Source organism: Sceloporus occidentalis, unplaced genomic scaffold, assembly GCF_023333645.1.
Source record: "Sceloporus occidentalis isolate IW3139 unplaced genomic scaffold, rSceOcc1.0.p SCAF_2, whole genome shotgun sequence".
NCBI lineage: Eukaryota > Metazoa > Chordata > Lepidosauria > Squamata > Phrynosomatidae > Sceloporus > Sceloporus occidentalis.
Genome location: NW_028316982.1, coordinates 145425977 through 145452931, shown reverse-complemented (window position 1 = coordinate 145452931; position 26955 = coordinate 145425977). Strand labels below are relative to the sequence as shown.

Below are 26955 nucleotides of genomic sequence, written 5' to 3'. Positions count from 1 at the left end.
CTGAGCCTACAGTCAACAAATCAGAAGACTAGGGCATGGAAGGGCAGCTATGAACGAACCAGAAAAGATCCTCAAGTGTAAAGGTATTCAATTATATATTCAATGATACAGGGCAACAGAATATGCCATCGTATTTCCAATTTCTATGTATGCTTGTGAAAGCTGGACAGCAAAGAAAGCGAACAGGAAGAAAATCAACTCATCTGATATGCTGTACTGGAGAAGAGTTCTGGAGATACTATGGACTTCCAAAAAATAAATAAATAAGTCTGAGAACAAATCAAGCTTGAACTCTCAGTAGAAGCCAAAATAACTAAACTGTGGCTACTGAACTTTGGAAATAGCATGAGACAACATGCTGAAATACAAAAGATAATAATGCCCGATGAGGTGGAAAGCAGCAATAGAAGAAGATAGCATTACAGGTGAGTAGAGTCAATCGAAGAAGCCATGGCCCTGAATTTTCAAGAATTTAGCAGGGCTGTTAATAACAGGGTGCCTTGAAGGTCTCTCACTCAAAGGCTCACCATAAATCAAAGCCAATCTGACAGCAATTAACAAAATACTTATGCTTGACATCATGCTCATTTTGCTCCAGTGATTCAGTGTGCAGCTGAGATTTGCATTATTTGTTTAGCGAGAAGGTGGCTAGTTGATATCATTTAATTCTCAGATCACTAATTATGAAGGACTTTTGAATGATCTATTTCAATATTGTTCTCATGTGATTAATTGCACACAAACGTATCAGTTCATTTGTGTCATCTATTCTTACTTTACAACTTTTGAGCTGTTATACCTGGCATGCTAATTTTACCATGGTTCTGCTTGGTAACTGGGTGAGTCTCCCTTATCTGGAATTCTGAAATCCAAAATAATCCAAATACCAAATCTTTTTTCATAGGTGGATGAAAGAGTGAATTCTTTGCTTTTTGGTGATTCAGTGTACACATACACAAACTTTGCTTCATGTACAATATTATTTTAAAAATATTGTATAAAATTACCTTCAGGCTATGAGTGTAAGGTATATATAAAACATGAATGTTGTGTTCATTTGTCTAGACTAGATATGTCTAGTCATATCTCCAAGATACCTCATGTGTACACAGGTGCAAACACAGGTATTCCAAAATCCAAAACACTTCTGGTCCCAAGCACTTTGGATAAGAGAGATTCAGCCTCTAATTTCATATTGGTTCTCCCAGTACATTGTTCTCATACTAAATAAGAACTATAACTACCACCATAACTACCAAGGACTATAATTTCACTCTGATGTACTTATATTTATGACTGTCAAATGCTGCATTCCCTTATCAAGCTGACCCCACTCCACTGTCCAGACAGGAGGACACACACAGAAAAGCAGGATTACTGACAGGCCTGTGCACTCTGAGACAAGTTATCTAGCAATCTGGGGAAACACTTGTTCTTTCTAATTCTATTAATCTAACTCCTGTTTACATAAAACCAACTTAAATCATCAAGAAGGGGAATCCACATAAAATATAGCAGCTAAAACTAAATTGATGATTATGGTAAAATCCTCCTGTCAGCTCCATCTGGTCAACACCCTCCAAACTCTTCAGGTGTTGTTTAAATAAACAGTTGGGATGGGAATCACATGTTCTCCTTATGTAATAAATGTGAACTTCAATATGCACATCCTAATGAACTAACATCACTTTATCCAGCTGGTACAAACAGCTTTGTAACTCTAGCAGAAATGCAAGTTATGGCACATCTTTACATTCAACCCAACACATTTGGAGAGAGAAAACCCTACGCTAATCAGAACAATTAGTTTAAGTTGGAAAACCATGCACATTTCTCCAAGCCATAGGAATACCGATTTACCTAAAATATATTTTGTACTCTTTTCTACCTTCATTTACATTCCTGTCATTCCAGCTTATGTACTGTGACAACACATTATGCAAGCAAAACCAGAATTAGACTGAATAACTATGAATATATTACCATGAAAGGTATGCAGAGTCTACTGAGCCCAAAGTTATACATGTACAAGGACTTTAAGTGTTTATTTTGACCACCTTATGTTGTGCCTCCCCCCCTATTATCTTAATACCTTAAGACTTCAAAACTACTAGCTCATAAAGGACTGGCTCTACAATGACAGTCAAACAGTTACAATTTAATAAATAATGACATTATAACAATAATATACCAATATTTGTTGGAAGCAAATATGCCAGTTCAAAAGTTTAGTATTTCTGTGGACTGGTTAATCCTCAGGAACCTTGCCCTACAATGTACAATATAAGTGTGCTGGTGCAATGCTGCTTTAAAGAGTGATATATCTTTACACTGTTGTTTATTTAATGTAACATGTGAACCGAAATGTATCTAACAAAGAGTAGTACAAGCTTGGGCTTTTGCTCTGTCTTATTAGGACAGAAACAAACCAGAGCACCAGTTGCTCCCAGATCCACACACGAAGGCTCCAGCCACAAATAAAGCAGTTTGACACCACTTTAACTTCCATGGCTCAATAACATAGAACTGTGGGATTTGTAGGTTGGTGGGTCATCAGAACTCTGACAGGGAAGGCAAAATGTTCCACAAAACCAAAAATCCCAGAATTCCATAACACTGAGCCATGGGAATTAATGCAGTGTCAAACTGCTTAATTTCTGCAGTGTGGTAGCAGTCCCTGCTAAACGAATCCTGCAGGAGGATTTTTTGTTCATTTCTTCTTTTGCTTGAAAAACATAACTCTACCTCTCATCTTACCAAGACTCTGAGTAGTCCAACAATCTACAATATACCATAAAATTCATGAGAAAAAAAATTAAGATTAATTGAGATGGTTGTTGTTGTTGCTGCTGTTCCTTCAACTCACTTCTGACTTATGTGAATCTAAGGCAAACCTATCACAGGGTTTACTTGGCATTTAGAGGTTTACCTTTGCCTTCCTTTGAAAAGTATGACTTGTCCAGGGTCACCCAGTGGGTTTCATGAGCGGGAAATTTGAACCATGGTCTCCAGAGTCATAGTCCCCTGCTCAAACCATATTTGTGGCTATTCCAAATGTTTAGAAATTGCTGCCAGGAAAAAAATGTTCAGTTTTGAAAAGAAATCCAATGTGTCATGCCCCTTTATGTCCCACACCTAAATCCGAACTGCTGTTTTGCAATTGCTTAATGTTATAGCCAATAAGTGATTCTAAAATAGTCGTTCAAATTAAAAGGACAAGCTGAGAATAGAACCTTTCCCCTGAAACTATTCAAATGTTTGCTGTATTTATGTATTCACTACTTTTTTCTGAGGAACGTCTTGGTTCTCGGAAGCATGTGGAATCTGATTTATCATGGCTGATATATTTAATTTAAAAAAGGAAAGACATAGACAAACTAGTAAATTCAGTCTTTTTGTTAAGATAGGTAGCTAATGAAAAATAAAAAAGCATATATTGTTTAAATGTAGTGTTCATTATTGTTATTTTTACTTGATTATCCATAAAACTCTAAGGCATGGTAACTCAAGAACATTCACTTCCTTTACATTTTTTTCAAATGTTTTGAAAACACAAAGGCGCTGAAAGCTGCAAAATAATTTGGCAATCCCAAACTGCTATGCACTTATATTACATTTGCAGACATATCTTCTTAGGAACAGACACCTTGATAATAGTTGCAACTTTAAAACTAACCAATCTGGCTATTAACGTTTTAATTTCACATCGTATTTTCATTCAATATACAGTCATCCCTCCATATTTGCGGGGGTTAGGGAATGAGACCTCCGTGAATATGTGAAAATTGCAAATAACTCCACCCCCCAAACAGAAGCCTGTTGCTTCCTTGATGGAGTCTATCCACCTGTAATGTGGTCTGCCTCTTTTTCTGCTGCTTCCCACCTTGCCACACATTGTCTTTTCTAGTGAGTCTCATCTTCTCATGACATGTCCAAAGTAGAAAATTCTCAGTATTTTACCACCCCATTTTCTGCAAGATCTTTTCCAACCATCTGATAGTACAAAAATCATGTCCATGACTTTATAAAGCATATGACATTGGTACATTAATAATCTGAATTACGTATACTGTTCTTATTTAGTAGATTTCAAAATAACATTACATATATCGGTAAGAGCATTAACATTTTTTCTGCCTTTTCCAGCTCTTTTCACAGTGATGAGTCAAAGCACTGGAGTACTATTAAAATACACATGCCTCCTAAAGACACCCTATGTTTTTGGCTATTCTTCAGGGGGAAAGGCAGGCAGCGACCAGACAGGTATTCCCTATCTTTCCATGCAGTGCTGGTAGGCAGTACCTCTGGCAGTGTATCACACAATGACAAAAGTGACATATCCTACTTGCTAGTAATATTTCGTTCCTTTTTTTCCAATAATGAAGACATTATTACATTGCATTAGTAATGCAAGAAAGGGTAACATCAGTCCTCGAGGCATAACTGTATTTTTTTCATTATTCGCTGGGTGGAGGGGAGGAAATGGTGAAGCAATGTCACATGGCTCAAATGCTGTCTCATGTTATACCTTGTGCTATGTTGTGTGTATTGTGGATGGGAAGAGAGTATGGCTTGTACCACAGGGCAAAACTCCACAGTATTTTAAAATTGTGGGTAGTTCTTTAATAATCTAAAATTAGCTATTTTGGTTACTTCTGGGAGACCAGTAAGTAAAGTTATTTAAGGAGGCTCACAGCCTTATCAGAAATTCTGAAGTCATCTTCAGCTTCATACTGAACAAAAAAAATTATACCTAAAGTGTTGCAATTTCTCTACTTTTACCTGGATAGTAGGCTGCACAGGAACAGGTAATTTTATTCAATGTTCAGGAGTCTGTTAAAAGGATAGGGTCCCAGGGGTTTGAGAGAAGTCGGGGCGAGCTCTGCTCCACGACTCCGCTCGCTTCCCCTTCCGTAGCCGGAAGTGCCACACCCCAAAACCTTACATTACAGAAATGTCCCTAAAAATATCTGAAAAAACACCAAGAGTAGAAGCGAGGTAGACTCCACTATCACACATTTGTCTCCCAAGCGTATCCCTTGATTGTTATGAGGATGTGTGTCAGGGTGATACAGTTGGCCCTCCAGATCTACAGATTTTTTTATCCATGTGTTTGAGTATCCACAGCTTGAAAATATTCCAAAAAATATAAATTCCCCAAAAGCAAACCTTGATTTTGCCATTTTATATAAGGGAGACCATTTTACTATGCCACTGTATTTAATGGTACTTGAGCATCCACAGATTTTGGTATCCATGAGGGGTCCTGGAATCAAACCCCAGTGGAGACCAAGGACCCACTGTATTAACAATGATGAGGACTCAGTAATTCCTAGTGGCAGTATGACTTAAATAGTAAAAGATAACAATTAAATATTAGTAGACATTGCATTGAAAAGGTACCAAGACTTGCATGCCCTCAAAGCAAAAGCAGAACTTTCTATCAACCTGGGACCTACATATGTACATTAAAAACATGTTGGTCTGCCTACAAGATGTGTCTATTGTATGCCATTTCCCTAATAGTGATAAAAGAGTTCTCTCAAGGATTCCCCACCTCTTGCCATTCTAGTTCACTGGAAGTGCTTATAAAACTGGATTAGAATGTAGTGAGAGAAGACACACCTACTGAAATTAAAACAGACTGCAGCTGCATGGGAGCAGAGGTATGTCAGTCAATCCATGTGAAGAAAATGATATGCTTGGTGCCAATCACTGCTGGTAGCAGGCTACTTTTTCTAACCGTTTCTCCTATTTGAAAAACACTAGTTTACATGATTTCTTTTAACATGCAAGTACTTTCCAAATTTAGTCACTGTATCACTCTGAAGACAGTTTATTGTTAGGATGAACATTACTCTGCTTGCCTCAGAAATAACAACAAAGTTATGTCTGAAAAAATGGATTTTTTTCCCCCTTTGGCTCAGGGGAAAGAATGCTTTTCTCACTAGTCTCTTAGTGCCAAATAATGATTTCTTCCATACTCTTCCTGTCCTAAACATGTCTCTCCCATTCTCTGTTAAAACTTTAGCTGTCGATCAGCAACCCGAATGAGAAATATAGAAGGATGGAAAGGACTTGGCTTTCTTCACAGTCGCCCTACACTCTGGTGTCCTGGCTTGGCAATAGACATATCTGCCATGACTCACATCAGATATGCCAAAGGCTGTTGTGACCCTTTGATCTTGCATGGTCACCAGGCCCATTAATACATTGGTATCAGCAATTCAACCACAAGAGGTGAGTGATGGAAAATGGAAACATCTCTCAGCTCTTCCTCTTGACTATGTGCAGCAGCACTACTCCTGTCACTTCTGGATAAGGGAAGGACAGTGCTCAGAGCTGGCAGATAATCTGAGAATTATTTAGGTTAAGTTTTAAGCCAAAAATGTAGTTTGCTTTCAAAATCTCCAAAGTTTATTTCTGATATTGGCTAGGGCGAACTTTGCCAGCATCTCCAGTTATTGACTTTCTGTTTTATAGATAAGGAACCAAAGAAGACTTGGGTAAAGCTCAATTGTTCATCCATTGCAGTAATTGGTATTATGTATTAGAATTAGTGCAGTGCAGTGCAGCTGTCAAAGATTCCGACTAAGGATCAAGACACCAGTGACTAAGAGAACACACTGAAGTCTTTATTATAGGAAATTCTATTCTAAGATAGGAAAGTTACTGAGGGAGCTATTCTAATCTAGCTACATCTCTAGGATGGTCTCAGAGAAGAGGGGGTGAGAAGAGGAGTGAAAACATCCCTCAGAGTATCAGTTTGCATCACAGAGGGGTCAGAAGAGGGAGACAGAGAAGCAGATCACTGCAGGGTACTCAAACTAGTTAACCCGATCGCTACTGCCCACTTGAAGGCATTAGCTCTTTTGTTGCAGAGCATTGTTGCTGTTATGCACTAAAGAAGACTATGGGAGAAAGGTAGATGTTCCAGCTTACTGGCTATCTATTAAAAAAAAAGGCCCATTTAAACCTTACATTTTGCATTTGGGCAAAACAATTTTAAGGTAAACTCAGTGGAAAACAGCCAAATGTTTGTTTGCATAATGGTAAGCTACAGCACATCCAATGATACAGTGGCACCAGGGGTCACAGGCTTGAAGTTCCAGGACTTTTTGAGTAGAAGAGATTAAGACGATATCTACCATCCTCAGCATCCTTGGACTCTCCTGTTCTCTCTGAATTTACCTGCAATTCTTGCACCAGCTGGAAAGAAAACAGATTTTTATAGCAACAGTATATTGCTACAAAATATATTTCATTGGAAAACCAAATCCAAAAATATTTTGCCTGCTTCTGGTGTGGATCAAAATAGCTAGGAATGTGCTCATTTTTATATAGATTACCACAGTCACTTATATTTTGGGATTGCCCTTGGCAGTGTTGCTATAGGGCCATGATGGCAAACCTATGGCATGCATGCCACAGGTGACACATGATGCCATTTCGCCGGGCCTGGGAAAAGGAACGTGCATGCCTATTCCTCCTCCTCCCTGCTTTTTCTTGGCCTCCAACTATCTCTTTGAGACAGCTGGAAGCCAAAAAAAAAAATGGTGCTAAGAAGAAGGAGGCAGAGGTGCATGGCTCACAGACCTTAAAAGGTTCGCCATCACTGCTATAGGGACTGTCATGATGAGGAACTGCACTTCAAAATTTGCCACTGCATCACTCAGTCTATTTTCTAGTTGGTGTAGGTGTGTTAATTCATACATGTTTTCATTACTGGAAATAAGGTTCAGTATCCCTTATGATTCTGAGTACCTAAACCACAATAATTTTTATGTTTCACTACTTCTTTTAACTCAACAAATGCAGTTCATAACTCTACAAGGTGGGGAGAGGGAACAGATTCCTAGGCTACATACTCGGATCTGCAAAGTTATAAATGAGCTCTTTTATACATAAGGAAACCATTATGTTGACCATAAAAGCTTATGATTCCACACTTAATTTGGGACTTTGCTCGGACCTGCATGTGGTAACCAAGCTAGAGTTGCACTTTGCTACCCACACCCTATTTATTAAAAAAATACAGCCTATAAATGGCTTTTTTTGTATATTATGAGGACAAAAAGTCTTTGTAACTAGCTGTACATCACACATGTATTAGGATTACTTATTGTCTTTATATTATATGAAAAGAGACAGGAGGCTGATCACAAGACTAGGAATACCTAAATTCTCAGACACTAATCTCAGCTTACTGCAGCATTCCATCTCTGTAAGGTAAAGTAGGACCAAATTTACTTATATGCATGCTTCAGTACAGAAAGATGCAAACAGCTAATGCTCCAAACAGAAAATGTCTAATTAGTCCATTGCATGATTAGCATACTGAAGGCTACTGAAATTTTCCAGATCTGTGCTGATTGCTTCCCAGTAATTCTCTGTCTCTCTGTCTCTATTTTACTCTTTTCTCTTACACACACATACCCACCATCCTTTAATTCTAAATTATCCCGTCTCTACCAACACATGCTGCAATGATATGACAAACCCACAATTTTGAATTGTTGGATTACTCTTACTAACTACAGTTTAAAGAAACTTGAGCTTCCCAAATTCACATGTTTAGGGGATTCGTGCTCTTGTTAATCAGAGAGAGCAAGGCACTTTCTATATTCTGCACAGAAGAGAAGCACAGGATAATATGGAAGCCTGAGGCTTGTGCAAATATATTCCATTAATGGAAACCATGGTTTCTGATTACATCTGATCTAGCCTTATGAGTAATTGCACGGGGGGGGGGGGGGGGAGATGATACGGTTCTACAGCATTTTAAGTAAATGCATAAAACACTGAAGATATTTATAACATTCAAATCTGTGTGTTTCTCTAGCATTCTGAGACTCTTATCAAAATGAGCATAAGGTAGAACAACTGCAACAGCTGCCACAGATACAAGACCTGTAATAGGAGTTATATTCATCTAAATGAACTATTAAAAATGTAAAATTGTCAACTGAACAATAACCACCAGTCAGACAGATTGTTGTGTTTTTAACAGCAAGTTCATTTTCAGAAACTAGCAGGGAAGTTTTCAAAGGTATGGATATAAGCATTCCCATCAGCTTTTAAATTAAGTATGGTAAAAGTAACAAATACAGGAATAGGCTCATATCTTGGTAAACAATTTCATTTGCCCAGTGGTGTAACCATAGCAAAGAAAGTACGAAAGAAGAGCCTGGAGTTATGGTGAGCAAAGAGATTTTTGGACTTCGTAACCCAGAAGCAGTAGCCAGCATTCCCAATGGTAGAAATGGATTTTGGGAGTTGTATCTCAAAACATCTGAAAGGTCAAAAGTTTTCTACCTCTTGGTTAGGCAATGTGCAAAACTATGCAGGATGTAATATTATGTGCTTACATGTGCAAGTTCATCTAATACTATTACTACATAATGTTTCTGTGTATCTGCTGTTCAGCTAGCAAGCATTCGTAAAAACCCAAAATGACACTAAGAATCATAAAATGAACTCCACAACACTGCTAAATGTCAGATTTTGTGTGGGAAGCCTCCTTATATAAACAGTAAAAAAAAAATAAGCAAAAATACGCACACAATTTGTACAAGCCATAGAATTCTGCCTTTTTAAACATAGAACTAAGCACAGAACTTTTATATAATGGATGACTACCACTGCTGCGATATTACTGTTAACTTTCTTTCGGCCACTTCTCATTTCTTATGACCTTCAGTAACCTTACTTAGTGGCTTCCAGCCTGTAACTCAGCAGCTATACAAGGTAGATGTAAAACCAATGAAAAGGGACAGGCCATTTCCTGGCCAGGCAGACACATAGTGGGAAGCACAAAGACATACCTCTCTCTCTCCCCCCTCCATTTATTATAGCAGCCTCCTTTTCCGTATGCTCTACATATAGTCCAATTTACCTTCTCAGAGTGATGGATCTGAGAGGAAAACAAGAATTTCATACCTTATGCCAGAACCCGAAATTATGCTCAAGTATCATTTCTCAACAAATTTAGGTGGCTTGGGATAAGCAGGGGGGAGCGCCTGAGGAACATACTGTTGTATTTACAAATTGCTCTTAAATGTTTTAGCATGCCAAAATCAGGATCTCCCAAAAAAGAAGTAGACCCTGAGTCTACACATGATCCCAGTGTGTACAAACAATTCTGTTAAGTCCTTCTCTGTGTCTGTGATGCAAGACAAATTGTTTCAGTGTGAACAAGGAGTACAGTAGATTCATTCTCAAGGTATCATATTCTTTACAGGTGCAGAGATTAACTCAAAGGGCAAAGGTTACTTTCACTTCATTAGACTTATCCTGGATTTTCTTCCTATTAACAGCCTGCTACCACTGGTGTGCTGATAGGTTTTTATCACTATCCGTTTTAAAAAAAAATCTTGAGCTCATACACACATAGCCCACATATAACAGCACAGCATTCAGGAATTTGTACATTCACCATCCAGTATCAACAAAATTGAGGTGAATGTTGACAAGTGATACAAGATGGCACATCATAAACACCCACTTGTTAAACCAGAGTTAGAGAAGAAATACAGGGTGAGAGATGCCTGAATCTATAAAACTGCCCAGGAAGTGTTAAGGGCAGGGCAAATGTTGCACATTCCTGATCCACCCACTGTCAGGGTTGCCTACACATTGCCTCCAACACTTAAGCCAAGAGAACATTCAACACCTTGCCAGGAAGAAAAATATGACAGGCCCTCTGTTCCTCATTGTATCCTCTCATACTAGAATCTATTTGCTCTAGCTTAACCGGTTTGTGGCTCAGATCTGCCAAGGTACCAGCTGCCAATGTCAGTGATAAGCAAAAAAACCAACAAGACAGAATGATCAATTAACATTAACATGCCATGTGGCATGCAAAAGCAAGCAATACTTTAAAAAGCAATGCCTTACCTGATATTCACAACCTTTGAACACTTTAGCAGCACTGCTGTGTTTAATCAATCACATATACCATTTGTTGACTTGTTTGTCCTTCCACTATGAACATTATCCCCCCCACAACTACTCAAACACACCCACATTTACCAAATAGGCATGAAAAAAATAACTACAGGGGGAAATTCAAGCAGTTTTGGTTTTCAGTTGTCTTACACAGTGACAAAAACAAACCCCTTCAGGTTTCTAAGAGTCTTTACACTGGTATGTAGGTTGCTGAGATCATATACTCTTCCCCATACACATTCATATATACAAATTCCATTGCTTAAAAAGTGCCATATTCAGTGTTAGCGTACCCTGCATTATTTTGGGGTACAAATATTTTGTTATAGTAGCAGTTAACTAGAGGCCAAAAGCATGATCCTGGAAAGGCCATGATTACCTTTAAGTGAACAATAACCTTTAAGTGAGCAATAACATAAGGCCTGAGGGCATCTGGAAAGAACCCATGTCACATAATGGGTGTAAGCATTGCTTCTTCCCAACCCCTTGCCATATGCATTTCCTCTTGAAGGCCCAAGACAAAGAAGTCTGCCAGCCTAAAGCAGTAAACCAATCTCCTGGCTAGCTTCCACTGTATTTCTCAGCACCTCATCCTGTCCCAAACTCGCTGGGGATGTCCTTATTTTATCACTGCCTGATTAAACCAATTCACTGCCATCAACCAAAAATATTCCTTTTGTAACGCTAAAGTTAAAACTATCAACTAGCTGGGAATTCCATTGTTTCTGGGATTCCTGTAAAATCAACTAAATGGCCTCAAGAAATTTGTCCCATAAATATGCCCACTTAAGCGCTCCCACTTTGGTGCAATTTGGAATCAGGCAGGAACTGTCCAATTCATGCTAGACCTCTCAGTATTTCTGGCTGTCCAACAAAACAAAGCTCCACCCAACTCCCAGCTTTCCCCCAGATTGGAGCCTGGCTTTTGGAACTGGTACATACGGCCCACTGCAAATTTTCTATCTACTACTCCCTTTTGTATCTTAGTTCTTATATGTCTGTGAGAGAGAAAGCTTTGTGTGTGTGTTGATTCCCCTTTTTATAAATAAACTAAACTAATTTGGAACCTACCTTTGCAGTTTTTTGGATTCGGAAACTATATACACAGGCTGAAAGCCACAGCCAGAGCTACCTTGGCCCTCTTGCTGCTCCCTATTGAGCTAAATTGATTTCCCCATTGAATTCAATTTGTGGGTGCCCTCCTGGGAGTCTAGCTTTTGGGGCAATGTTTGAATCTTGGGATGTTAATGGACTATAAATCTCATTGCCACAAGTGATACTGCCTGTAACTGATGTGAGTTACAGCACAATAATTTCTGGCACATGTATGCCACACAACCTTGGGTCGCATATTTGGACTTTCCTTCTATATCTGTGCAGATATAGAACTTGGTTACTTGGGTAAAAGAACTGGCTCCAGAACAGAAACATGTTCTGTCTTACAGGTTTCATCCATAAACACACAATTTGTTTTTAAAATTTGGTCATCAGGGCAAACATTACTTACTAGAGAGGCATGGATGCTACTTCGATATTATTACTTTTGGGATGACAATTCCAAGAACTCCCATAATCACTTTACAAAGACTCCTTGAGGACCCCACTGACCATGCTGGCTGGGGGGTTGTGGGACTTTTCATCCACAAAAAGAAATTTTAAAGTCTAGTCATTAGTGATATTGACAGGGAAAGAACAATGTGATTTGGCTGGTCTTCCTCACCATCTATACATTTAAAAAACAGCACAGAATAAATACTTCATAAGAATGATACCACAGGGAACAAAAGGAGAAAAAAGATCCTTAGCCAAACAAAAATAGTGAAGAGGAAGAACCTTCCCCACTTCATGTTCACTATGCATGACATAGAAACAGGAATATTATTCTGTGCCTCCCCCAGCCTAAGGGATGTCTTGAAAAATCTTCTATTATCAACATTATCGTCCCCACTTGTTCAAAGCCTCTAGTGCCTTTCAGCATAGTGAGCAAAAAACAGCATTTTTCACAACTATACATCTGCTTGCAGATTTTTTCTAGAGTCACTAGAAGTAGGGCCTCAAAGGAAGGAACAAACTACTCTCTACTAAGCGTAACCTACTCTGTCAGCAGGTTATATGACCAGTGGCCTTGTCAGAAAAGCAAGTGTCAGACAATCTCATAGTCTAATGAAGTTCTATCTATTCCTAAAAATCAGCTGCATCTCTTCTGGCTCCCAAATAATTAATTGTTCTCCTATGAATAATGTGTTGCCTAGACACAGGCTGATTCTGGATTACCCCCAGCTTGCTTCTAGACCACTAGCAAGCCAATACAATCTACTGCTTATAAAAAGATGCTCCTCAAGAAACTGAAACCACATCTGCATAGAAAAAACTTACCAGCTCAAAGGCCAATTACAATTTGGAAAGCATCTCAGGGGCTGCATTCCAGCAGTGGGTGAGGAAAAAAAGGACAAAGTAGGTGGGCTAAAGGGTAGAAGTCCAGAAGCAGTCCTTCCAAATTTATCATTCCCTCAACAAGCACACAAAGCACAGCTCCATTCTAAGCAGGAGGTGTACTTAAAGTTTAAATGTTATCAAATATTGCTTTATCTCTGATCGTTCCTTGGAGTTAACATCAGAAGGTGTTTGTAGGCTAGACAGAGAAGCCCTATGTGGTGCCTATGGCCCATGGGCTAGCAGTACAACACCCACACCCCACTCCATGGTCTATCCCAGTGATTCCCAAAGTGATTGCATTTGCTTTCTCTGAGTGTTGCAAGATGCATCCATAGAGCTCATGCAGGGCTAGAAATCAAAGTAAAATGTATGGCTACCTTCTTTTGAAAATATGCATAACTACTTACTTTGAACAAGAGATATGTACTTTAACCAAAAACCATGATCATGCGTTTTGTTTGGTTATAGCTCCCAATTTTCTTGCAGAAATGCCTGACTCATTAATCTATTGGTTAATTATCTGTAGTTTCAAAAGCCCAATTTTTGTGGGGCTTTGCCTAAAAAGAGCATCAGACAGATGGAATTTGCCAATCGGAATGTTGCTCTTCCTGCAATACACAATGCCTGATTCAAAACATCCAAGAACATTAGTAACATGTTCAAGTGAGTAAACAGTCAAGTGTGCTTTGTGTCATAAATGGTATTTTGAAGAATATTATGGTTTCTGTTCTTTAAACTATCCTCCCTCCCCTGCAGAGCAAATGAAAACACTAATTCTGCCTCAGTCCGATTTGTGAGGGGAGCAATCTCAAGTTTAGAAATAAGTGGCTACTGCCTTTGCCTGCTCTCCAGACCTTTTTGCTCTGCAGCTTCCTTAATTCCATGTCATGAGAGGGCTGTTAGGAAGTACACCGTTTAAACATAACTCATCCGCTGAGAACAAAACTAGATACAAAATGGGACATTTATGTTAAGATCCTCTAACACCTTCCCATCCCCAACTCTTATTCGGTTGAAGTACCCCAGGCAGATGGCAATGTAGATTGGGGCCACCAAATGAGTAAGAAGGAAATGTGGCACCCCTTCCTTAATTATAAGCACCACCAACAAGTCTTTTTTTGTCCAAGTCTCTTTTTCTTTAGGTATGAAAGGACTGAAGGCCAGCAAAGACTCTATTGTGGTTCACATTGGGGAGGTAACTTGTATAAAGAACATTTTGCTTGCATTTGTCTCAAATACAAGGAAATAGGTTTATAAGGAATTATCTTATAAAAGGGCCCCTGGCCTGCAGTTCCCTAGCTCTTGTCTATGATCCTCTACGATATGTTTTTAACATTAGAACTTTACAAGGAAACACTAAACTCCTGCTTCACAACAGAATTTATTTACTTCTCTGCAGAAGAAAGGTTTGTTAACTTTAATTGGATATCAACCTTTGGAAGCAAGCCAGTGGATTAGAGGTTATGTGGCACTGTGACAGTTAGGCCAAGTTGTACAAAACTTTGGAGAGGTTCCTTTGAAACTGGGCCAAGGTGTTTCATTTGGCGGCAGGATGCAGAGAGAAAAAGATTACAATTTTTACAGCAAGATTACTATCACTTGGTAATACTGTTAGCATGAAGGATGATATGAAGCCTTATTCAAGCAAAAAAAGAAAAAAGAAAAAGAAATTGTACAAATTAGCAGGCTTGTTGTTATGTTCTCACTAACAGCCAAACAGATATTGTGAGACTCCAATAAGTCTGTAAGAGACAATAGAAAAATATGACACACTTAGTGTTAAGACACTAAAGCCTTTATCAGCAAGAGCTCTAAAAATCCTGACACACCAATGCTAATTATTTGAAGTAAAAAATCAGGAAAATCCAGACAACAAAGCTGACAATACAGAAACATAATTTTTAGCACTTACCAGCCCAGCTATTGGTGTTGACAGACGATTAATCTTTTTAATGATGCCAGGTTTGATCTTGTTAATTAGACTACAAAAAGAGAGAGAGAGAGAAACCAAGCAGTTTACTCGAGGGCTAAACATATAAATTACTTGAATCAATCCAACATACTTAAACTGGTATTCCTTCAGTTTCTGTACTGACTGACATATACAAGACCTAATATAACTGAAAATGTACCAAAAACAAAAAAAACCCAAAAAACTTTCAAGCATGGCAAAATAAATGCCTAAGAAATACAGTACATTAGTACAAAAGATTTAAATTCATGCCAGTAACTTCCATATAGACAAAGGAATTTAATTCAGGATTTTAATGCAGCTGGGTTATAAAATAAGTGGTTTTCAAGCTTTCTGCCTTCAGGGAAACCATGAGCTTGCCTGCCAAGGAACATATACATACAGTCTGCAAATAATTTTTCAGAGTACTTACACAGCCTGTTCAAAATGCTGGCCACCCCTTCTCTAGATCTCACTCCATGTGAACTGAGAATGCACCCAGGACACAGTAGGAGTAGAAGAGACTAGAGAAGGGAGGGAGGAGCTGTTTCTCAGTGAAGGTTGTGAGTTATTTTTGTTTTGTTATTGAAATGAATGAATATACATCCTGAAAATCCCAGTGTTCCTTGGAAAATAGGAAAGGAACCTTTGGTCCTTTAGATGTTTTGGAGTACAACTCCCATAATCCATTACTACTGATTATGATGTCCGAGGATTCCAGGAACCAAACTGTTAAATGTTTGCAGGACCAAAGGTTCCATGCCTCTTGTCTAAAAAAAAGCAGGTTTTACTAAGACAGAAATAAGTTAGCAACATGCCTTCAACATTATCAATCCCAAATGTTTGGGACCATTCTTGCTAGCCAATCATTAATATGTGCATAAACAAGAAAAATGAAAACATTATATGAAAGGTACACATCGAAATAATCATTTTGCCATTCAATGGTTGTCAACCAAGCAGAGGTGGCATGGATAAGTACCAGTGCCACAAAGAACTGGATATGGAATCTGAATGTCTTAACTTGTGGAAATCCATTACGGCACAGTTGAAAACTATCTATACTGTACTTAAATTAGCAAAGGAAATATGTGTACTGCTACACAGCCTATATAATAAGTGAAATGAGACAACTGATTCTTCCAGAGCCTTGGTAATCTAGAACAATATAATTGAAAAGCCTCTACTTTGATACAAAAACATGCTAACATGCCAAAACATTTTCCTCAATTTGCTCATGAATGCCTTAGACTAAGTGGAGACAATGCCATGAGTTAAATAATCTATAAACCCCAAACACCAGAATTAAACAAGTTAGAGCAATGTTAGGTTTGCTTTCTCAGAAAGCCTTTCCATTTTTAAAGGCTGTATCACCCATGCCAAAATACATTTTAATTGCAAGTAGATGCTCATCAGTATGAATGAAATGAGTTTCAGATAGAAGATCCCATCTGTTAAATGCCATATACCCTCACATTTTTATTGCCAAATGTGACAAAAGTATTGGGGGGATAATAGTGCCTATTAGAAATTGTAGGTCTTTCAAATGCTTTTCAAGTCTCTCCTGTCATATTTATTGAGGGAGGGACCAGATTTCTAGCTGCCCCAATAAATCGCCACACACACTCACACACACCATTATTACATAATATATTCTTCTGGAGAAAAAAGGAGGGAGTTGTGTAGGAATAACAGAACTGTCTATGTCACATTTTTATTTTAAAGTTTTGTTATGCATTAATATTATGCACCACAGCATGAGAGATAGGCCAGAAATATTTTGAATAATATTTAAATGCACATGTGTTTTAAAATTGCATTCAGTATTCTATAATGTAGGAAATCTTCAGAAGATCACCTAAGAAATATAACAAAATACTCTGTGCATCAGCATATAGCGCACCAAACACTACTGCACTAAGCAACTGATCATCTTCAACAGAGATACTCTACTACTACAACAACTAAATTTTGTACACGCACACCACTTTGTGCACAGCCCTGGTTGTCAAGGTGGCTAACGTTGCATCCACACTGCAGAAATAATCCAGTTTGACACCAGTTTGGCTGCCATGTCTCAAAGCTATGGAATCCTGGGAATTGTAGTTTATTTTGGCACCATAGCTCTCTGACAGAGAAGGCTAAATAGCTCACAAAACTACAATTCCCAGAACTCCATAGCACTGAGCCATGATAGTTAAAATAGTGTCAAACTGCATTATTTCTGCAGTATAGATGCAGCCTTACAGAGGTTAAAACAGATATACCTAAAAGTATATATCATATAAAAGTTAAAATATAATGAAATAATTAATAGAATTAAAAGCAGTTAAAATCATGTCCATTAAAGAAGAAAAACAACCAATATACACACTGCATCACATTATTAAAGACCCTTTCCAATCAGCCCTCGAAGACCTGCCAAAACGAAAAAGTCTTCATCTGGGTACCGATAAGGAGGAGGGCACCAGTCTATGCTCTGTAAGAAGGGAGATCCAAAACATGGGAGCAGCCACCAAGACGGGCCTCTCCTCTGTTCCCAGCAGATATACCAGTGAAGGTGTTGGAACAAAGGGAATGGCCTCTCCAGTACATCCTAGTAGATAGGCAGGTTCATATGTGGAAACAAGGTCTGTCAGGTAGCTTGGACCAAAGCTGTACAGGGCTTTATATGTCATGCATACACTGTAAAGGTTTTACAAAGAAATTACATCTTTTTCTTGTCTAAAATACTTACTCACACAGAAGGACTCCATTTTCTAAAGCAGCACGAAAATCCTTGCTTCCAAAACTTTTCCCAGTAACTGCCTACAAAGGAAACATATAAAGAAATGTCTTTTAAGAAGAAAATAAGCTGTGAAACCCAACAGCAAAGAGTTTTATGTGCACGAGAAATAAGAGTGATTTCCAACACTCTCTACAATTCTCCTTGGAATGTCATATGTGTGACAAGCTCCAATTCTCCACTTAACAAAAGAGCTAAGAAGGGCGAAGACTATGATCCCCACAACAGTGTTCAGAGAGATTCAGAAGCACAGCTCCTCTATAAATGAAGTGTAGCTACAAGGATATGCCCCCGTCTCACGCTCCAAGCTTGAATCTAGGGAGCAAGGGCTTGTACCTCACCCTGTGCCAAGATTTAGAGGCATAGGGAACATAATGAGCAAGATCACTCTCAGGGTCACGGTTAGCACATATTTTAAATCCCTTGATTATTTTCTTATTCTGATGAATTGAAATATATGCTATCTTTGCATGAAGACATAGCAGATATTTTGGGATTTGGAATATCATACTTCTAGTTCTCACTAGAACTAGAAACTCATTGGGTGATTTTGGGACAGCCATTCTGTCTCAGTCTGACCTACTCACAGGAGTGTTGTGGAGAGCATAAGGGGGACACTGCCTTCAGTTCACTTATCAAAATAAATAATATAGTATCATTACAACAAATCACCACAAAAGAAAAAAAAGCAAATAATAGTAGTTGATTAGGATATATTTATTACATTCTGATGCATTTTTACAAGAGCACAAAATTATGTCCAGAATCACTTCCACTACATAGATACAGTATGTGAACTTATTTTCTTCCCTTAGTTTTACAGTGAACAAGGAAATGGAAGTTTCACAAGACTAAGAAGCTAAAGGCTTTTGTTTGCACTTGTTGTTGCTGCTTTATTTCCTGCATGTACATTCTGCTTTTCTCCCAGGATTCAGTTTTACTTTCATTAAAACACACAGTATCAAACTACGGTACTTTAATTATTTAACTATGGCCCTGGACAGACCAGCAAAAAGCGGCAGAATGTGGACGGAATCAGAGCTGAGAGTCCCCATGCTCAATGCCCTAATGCTGCCACCAGGGTGACATTTTGGCACGTGCCAGTCCAAATGGCACAGTGCCAAAGGGCTATCATCACGATGCACAGTAGTGGCTATGGCACCTCTTTGAGGGCACAAATGGAGGCCAGATCGGGTGCCGTGGCATGCGATTGCCATGACACCAATCCGGCCAGTAAAGGGGCAGCTGCAGACCACCCCACAGGGGCAGACTGTATAGCCCCAATGTTAGAAATGTATTATGATGATATTAATGAAAAGGGAAGGGGAGTCAAAAGTCTTTTCCTTTCGTAAAATTACCATCTTTCTAGTCCAGCCATTCTTTCAGAGTGACACACCTCTCAACCATACAGATTCTACTGTATGAGGGAGGGAAAAGTGTGAAATTCTATCAAGATGTCCGAAAGTGTTATTTAAGCAAGAAAACAGAGCACAAAGGCAGCAAGGAAGTTGAATTCCATTCTGCAATCTAAAGAAAAATTATCTTACCATAAATTCAGAAAAAAAGCACTCAGCAGTACTATCTACCATTTTGCATCACTGTAACATTTAATTCATTTTGAATTGCATTTATAAAGACTGTAATGACTCAGGATCCTGAACTACATCCCTGAAAGAGCAAAGAGCCAATTCTTCTAAAATGACTGAATGTTCTGCTCTTGACCAATTACAGAGACAACACTGGAATATCTTAAGCTTTTCTGTTTCTAAAACTGCATCCAACTTACAAAGTTTTTGAAAACTCAATTAGCTGACAGCCACCACTTTTTCATCACTCTGTTTAGACTCACTTGAGAAAGGGAGGATAGATGTTTTTATAGCAAAACAACACAGCTCAGTACTCTTCGTTTACTCAGTACTCTTCGTTTCACTGAAGAAAATTAATAGTAACTAATGGAAACAATCCTTGTGTGTAAGTCTTCCACCTTTGCCTCAGGCACTGAGTAATGATATTGTTTATTAGGTAACAAAGATATTCATGAACAAGTTTGATACAAGCTTCTTTCCTAGAAAATATATGTTTTCAGTATGTTTAAATATATACCTACTATAGTTAACAGACCGTAAACTCTTGTCACACTGTAGTCAGTCTACCGACTTCTTAAAATCAGCATTTCATTTAAATGAAAAACACTGGGGAAAAAGATACACTGTGTTCAGAAATCATATTAAACCTGCCTTACAAGAACAGATGCCTGTGAGATTTTTTTTATTTTACCTCCCATCATCCAGGCCAGTTTAACTAATGCTCAGTAATTTTGGAAGTTGTAGTTCAAAAACATCTGGAGGACACCAGACTGGGGAAGACTGTGCTAAACCACAAATGAGTTTATCCTTCTCATGAGCACACACGCTTCTCCATTTCTCACCTGCATGACCGAGAAAGATTTTGTACATGTTTACTTTTGGTTTCTTTTCAATCTTTAAGACTAGGGATTATGACTTCTCAGTGACTAAATACAGCTAACTTCAAAAAGTCAAGACCATGACCTTGATGTTGGTTTTTTTGAGAACTAACTATGGTTAGTGATATGCTTTGATGCCACATGCCACATTTAAGAAAAAACAAAACCAAATATGAACACTTCCAAAATCCTCTTCTTAGTCTTGTGGAAAGAGAAGAATGACCTAAAATTAAATGCTAGCTATGGCTTGTGCACCTAATATAAATCCAAGGATTAAAATCCATGTTGTTACACCCCAGTATTTTTCATATCTACCAGGTTAAACCTCATCCATATCATGCTAGCTGTTAATATATTAACATTTTGCATCAAAACGAGTAATTGACAAGCGGTGTTTAAGACATGTGCTCAATTCAAAATATCAGAGATCAAGTGATTTTGATACTTCAACCTGTTTAATACAATAAATAAGTACTTTGTTGCTTGATCTAGTAAACTATTCATACATTATAACAAGATTGTGTGAAACTATCATCTGAATCATACATACAACATGAGTGTCACCCAGGAGCTGGTTAATTCAGAGGTGTGGTGCTTTTCTTTAATGAATTAATTGATCTGAATAAAACTCAGCGAGAAAAGTTTTTCTGTTAAATGAAGGGTGAGAAGCAATTAATCCATTTATTTAAGTGCATTCTGTACTCCTTTTCTCCTACACCCAAGTAGGGCCCTACCCTCCTTTCTGAACAACACACCATCTCTTTAAATTAAGAAAGCATTTCTGAAATTCCTCCACAATTGCTCACAAGTGCCCTAGTTTGGGCATTAATGCTCTTCTCACTGATATACCAGTTACAGAGTGAACATTTAACACTGAGGATTAGAACAGGAGCCATCCTGGGCTTCTGTGAAGAAAGATGGATGGTGAATCAAAATTGAATATGGTGCAAAATGCTAGAAAGGGAAAGATGTTGGGAACATTGTTGTTGTTTGGATTCATTCTGTTTCTAATTTATGGTGCCCCAAAGGCAAACTTATCATGAGGTTATCTTGGCAAGATTTGTTGAGAGGAGGTTTACCATTGCTCTCCTCTGAAGCTGAGAGAGTATGACTTGCCTAAGCTCATCCAGTGGGTTTCGATAGTTGAATGGGGATTTGAACCTTGGTTTCCCAGAGTCTGACTCCAACACTTAAACTATTAAACCAAAATGGCTCACCATTTGAGAACATGCTTCAGTCCAATTTAGTGCTAGATTTAAATATGGCCAGATTTAAGATATAGGCACCTTTGGGTCCCGTTCTTTGTCCACAGAAACTTTCCAGGGGTGTCAAACAATCACCATCTCTTTGACCAGGGATACTGTGTCATTCTGTTCTCATATGCAAGAATGTACAATTTCAAAAGTATTTTTCTGTCAGGCAAAAGATTTTATATACTGTATTTGTCAATTTATTTTATTTTATTTTCAACATAGTGTCTCTGATTTTTATTGCTTTATTTATTTATCTTGAAGATTTATACCCTCACTTGACCCAACTCTAATGACTTTGCTTTGAAACCTTTGCAGAAGATAACCAAGCCTATTATCTCTGCAGAAGATAACCAAGCCTATCAAGTAAATGACAAACCATTATAAAAAGGTCCAATACAGTAACACTGAACAAATGTGTACGGAAAAACCCTGCCTGGAAATGCTTTAAATGGTCAATTAAAAAAACTGTTACATCTGATAATATACCATCATTATTATGTCTGATAATGTATTATCATGTGCTCATGTTTGTACTCAAAACAACCATCCCATTTCTAATGATGTGTCACAACATTACACATTTTGTGTGCCTTTGCAAGTATTGGATTTTGTAACAGACTATTACATCTATTGTGTTTATACGTTTTGCATGGCTGGCTATACTCTTTTTCACTATGGGATAATTAAGCAAAGTGTAAACCGTCTAGAGTCCCTATAGTGGGTAAAAGGTGGGATAGAAATAAATGAAATAAAAATAAATAAAATATTGCTTTATTGGAATTTTCACAAGTTAGATTTCATATATTAATAAAACACGTCTCAGTGAAGTAATCAGAGCAAAGAGATTCCCCAAGATGGGCCTGGTTCATAAGGCTTTAATTCAACTGTGTCAAATAAAGACATTATTGGAAGTGACTGAATTAAATTAAGAGTAAATCCATTTTTAAAAGGAAATTGTACAAATTTTGAAATATAGTGGTTGGTTGTAGACATTTTTAGGGCTATTTTCGCCTTCCTCCAGTATCCTTTCTTTCTGTTTTATTTGTATCTTGCTTTTTGTATATCAGCTTTTCATATATTTATATCAGTGAGCCCCAACATCTGGCTTACAAGTAACAAAAAATGTTCTTATCTAACAGATAACAGGGTTTTTCTGACAATGTGATATTATAGGAAATATTCACAGACTAGATGGAAACAGATTATTTCTACAAGTGTTCATACTGCCGTCAAGTTTTTCCAGTACAGGAGGACCGTTTGGCTATGCATGATATTCATCCCGGCTAATATGCAGAACGGTATGGCAGCATGTGCAGGACATGTTTTATCAAAATATGTCAGGGCACTCCATCTTCCCCATCAAAAACAATTTGGGTATAACAGCCTGGTTGTCCTCCAGCATTGAGAAAGGGAGTTCAGGCAACAGGATGTAAAGGGAGAGAGTACAGCTTTTCTTGCCTACATCTTTTTTTTTTATGTTAAGATAAAGCCATATACCCCTTTACTTCCTGCTTTATATACAAACAGGTCAGCACAAGTGTGGCTACCACCAGAGATGGCCTAACACTATTATCCACAACACAAAGAGAGACAGAAAGGAAAAGAACTGAAGCAAACTGAAACTCTCACAGCCAAAGTAGTCATAATTACATATAAAATGTGTTATGTGGCAGTGATAATAGCAATTTCAGCATGCTTGTTCTCTTGTCTAAAAGCTTGTGCTGGTAGGATAGCTACAGTCACAAGAGAAATTTTCAGTGCCTAGTTTAGGCAGTGCTGAAATTGTTTGTTTTATTTAAAAAACTACCATGAGCTTCTTCCTATCTTCACTATGGCTCAAATGCTTTGGCAGATTTTGGCTATATTTAACTGCGTTGTGTGCTATGGGAATCTTACTCCTAGAACTAAACTGACTACATTATGGGCACCTAACAGTGACTTAATACAAAGAATGCAGCCAGAATTATACACAAAAATGACTACAATGAAGTTCACAATAGTCCAAAAATGACTGAAACAGCCTGAGACCTCATTGTAAAAATCTCATGAGTACTGTGTTGTGAGAGGACTAATACTAGAATAAATTTAGGAGCTTATTGCATAAACAAATAAGCCGTTTTACCTCTTCCGGCTTAAATTCAGGATCCGGAAATGCTCCCGGATCTTATCATCCCAAAAATCACCACTGATCTAGTTGGGATGCCGCCGCCTGGATGCATCCCGAGGCGAAGCCTTGCTCAGCCAGCCAATTTTTGAAGTTGGAAGCTCCCTGGCTTTGAAAAAGTGCTGGCTGAGAGAGGATTCGACCCGGGGTTGCATCTGGGCAGCAGCATCACAGCTAGATCGGTGGTTATTTAGGTATGATAACATCCGGGGGCATCCCGGACCCTGAATTCAAGCTGGAAGAGGTAAACCGGCTTATTTGTTAATGTGATAAGCTCCATAATTTTGTCCTGTGGAAACTGAGGCTCAGAAAGAAGATGGGGTGCATCAATGGAGAATTTGGATGAGTAGCAAATGGACTTCATAGACCACATGAGAAAATCCAACACTATACTTGTAGATACTTCTTCTTGTTGTTGTTCTTGTTGTTGTTGTGTGCCTTCAAGTCATTCCTGACTTATGATGATCGTAAGGCGAACCAATTGTGAGGTTTTCTTGGCAAGATTTGTTCAGAGTTGCTTTGTCACTGGCACCTCGGAGGTTGAGAGAATGTGACTTCCCAAGTTCATCAAATGGGTTTCCATGGCCTAGTGCATGATTCGAACCTTGGCCAATAAACCATGGCTGCTGTGACACTGCAGAATTAATGCACTGCTTTAGCTGTCATGGCTACATCCTACGGAATCCAGACCAGAACTGTCTGACAGACAAGGCTAAATATCTCACAAAACTACAAATCCTAGAAGTCCATAGCATTGAGCCATGCCAGTTAAAGCGATGTCAAACTGCATTAATTCTGAAGTGCAGGTGCAACCATGGTCCAGTGTTTAAACCTACACCATGCTGGAGATTACATGAGGAAAATCTCATTTAAAATGTAAAACAGACAACAAAACATCACAATATGTCTGGCAAGGGGAGATCAGCACAACAGGAACAACCTCATCCACTTTTAAAAAAAGAAACAAAAACTTTCAAGTAATTCAGACAATAAAAAACACCTGGGAAATCTGTTAAAAAGCTGGCATTTCATCTACATCCCGGTGTGATTTTGTCCATTCTGCTACTTCTTTCTGCTGCTTCTGTAGCTATGCAGAGACAGTGGAGGCCCCTATGACATTTGGCAAGTGTATCCCCCCTCCAGATTTTAGTCTGGGTTTTAAAGGAGTTATCCAAACTAACACCCTATACCTCAAATAGGACCTGCTTCTTGGACAGCTCTCTTTGGAGTAACATCAGGAGGTGATTCACCTCAACACTGCCATAGAAACCATCAACCCCCATTGAGCAGAGTAGTCTCATCGATGCTATACAGAACTCTGGACTACCACTCCAGCTGGAGTTCCTGCATTTTTAATGCTTTCCCATTGCTATAGTGTGAAGAAAGCAGAGCTGGCGCAAGACATTTTGCTGTTTGAGGCAGAGCAGCCCATGGCACACTTCACCCTATCCAAGTCACACTGCACAGGATCCCAAACCAGCCTGGTTACTTTGACACAGCACAGGAGACAATTCCATAGCCAACTCTCCCTGCAGCTGGCATTATAAATACAATTGTGAGAAATTAAATACATGCATACTTTCTGCCTATTCATGAAAACCTAACACCTGATGCTTGAGGTGACTGCCTCACTCTGCCTAGGTCCAGCCTTTCAGAAGATCTGCTGATGTTATAAGCTACTATATCCCAAGGAGAGGGTTTGTGTTGCTTTTTTTCCTAATGCTTACTACACAAGAGATCTCTTCATAAGACAAAATATTACAGAAGGATCTTTCTGCTCCCTTGTGTATGTGTGTTATGTACCTTCAAGTTGCCTTTTTTATTTATGGAGACCTCATGATAGAGTTTTCTTAGGCAAGGATTAATCAGAGGTGATTTTGGCAGGCCCTTCCTCTCAAAAATAGCCCACAGAACCTGGTATTTCTTGGTGGTCTCCCATCCAAGTATCCATCAGGGCTGACCATGCTTAGCTTTCAAGATCAGACAGGATCTAATGTCTTTACTCTATTGCTTTCTTGTTGTCGTTGTGTTTCTTCAAGTCATTTTTGACTTATGATGTCCCTAAGATGAATCTATCATGGGGTTTTCTTAGCAAGATTTGTTCAGAATAGGTTTGCATTGTTTCCTGCTGCGAGCAAGAGCAAGTGACTTCCCATGGTCAGCCAGTTGGCTTCATAGTCGAGGCAGATATCAAAACCTAATCTCCAGAGTCATAGTCCAATACTCAAACCACTATGCCACACACAGTCCATGATTCCTTCATCTCAATCTGCAATGTGTGTAAAACTACTCTAGCTCCTAACTTAGCGGCCACAAGATTTAGCCTCAGAGATGAGTAGCACCTAAGGTTTAGCATGCAGTTCCAGTCTTAAAATAAATATTTTAAAACCATGGAAATAGATTATTATTATTATTATTAACTTTATTTATAAAGTGCCGTAAATCTACAAGGCATGTACAAAACCAAGTAAAATCAAGAATATAAAAGCCTGCCTATGGCGTACAATCTAAAAGTTAAAGCAACAAATTAAAAACATCATATGATACAAGTTAAAACAGCAATATCCACTCTTGAGGCAAGCATTTGAACAACCAGGACACAATCACAGACTCCCTGGGAAAGCTTCCCTAAACAATATGGTCTTTAACTCGGCTTTGAAGCTGATTAGAGACGTGTTGAGGCGTGCTTGCAAGGGGAGGAGGTTCCAGGAGTGAGGGGCGGCAAGCGAGAAGGGACGAATCCAGGACGAGGCAGTGGAAATCCTGGGCTGGGACAGGAGACCTTGGCTACCAGAACGGAGGGAACGAGTGGGGATATAGGGAGAAAGTAGTTTGGAGAGATAGGGAGGGGCCAGCCCATGGAGGGCTTTAAAGGTGAGCAGGAGAAGCTTGTACCGAATGTGGAAGGGAAAGGGGAGCCAGTGAATAGATAGATTATGAAGTTTACCGCACCAG

General features: G+C 38.7%; 1 protein-coding gene across 1 annotated transcript in view; it reads right to left on the bottom strand.

Annotated features, from left to right (window-relative positions):
* Positions 1–26955, bottom strand: part of LMO7 (LIM domain 7) — a 183306-nt gene that overhangs the window by 100746 nt on the left and 55605 nt on the right. The window contains exons 3-4 of the mRNA XM_089511135.1: positions 18072–18142; positions 15296–15365 (exon numbers count right to left, since the gene is read on the bottom strand). Of these exons, the coding sequence (XP_089367261.1) occupies positions 15296–15365; positions 18072–18142 (141 nt within the window). The remainder of the gene's footprint in view (positions 1–15295; positions 15366–18071; positions 18143–26955) is intronic.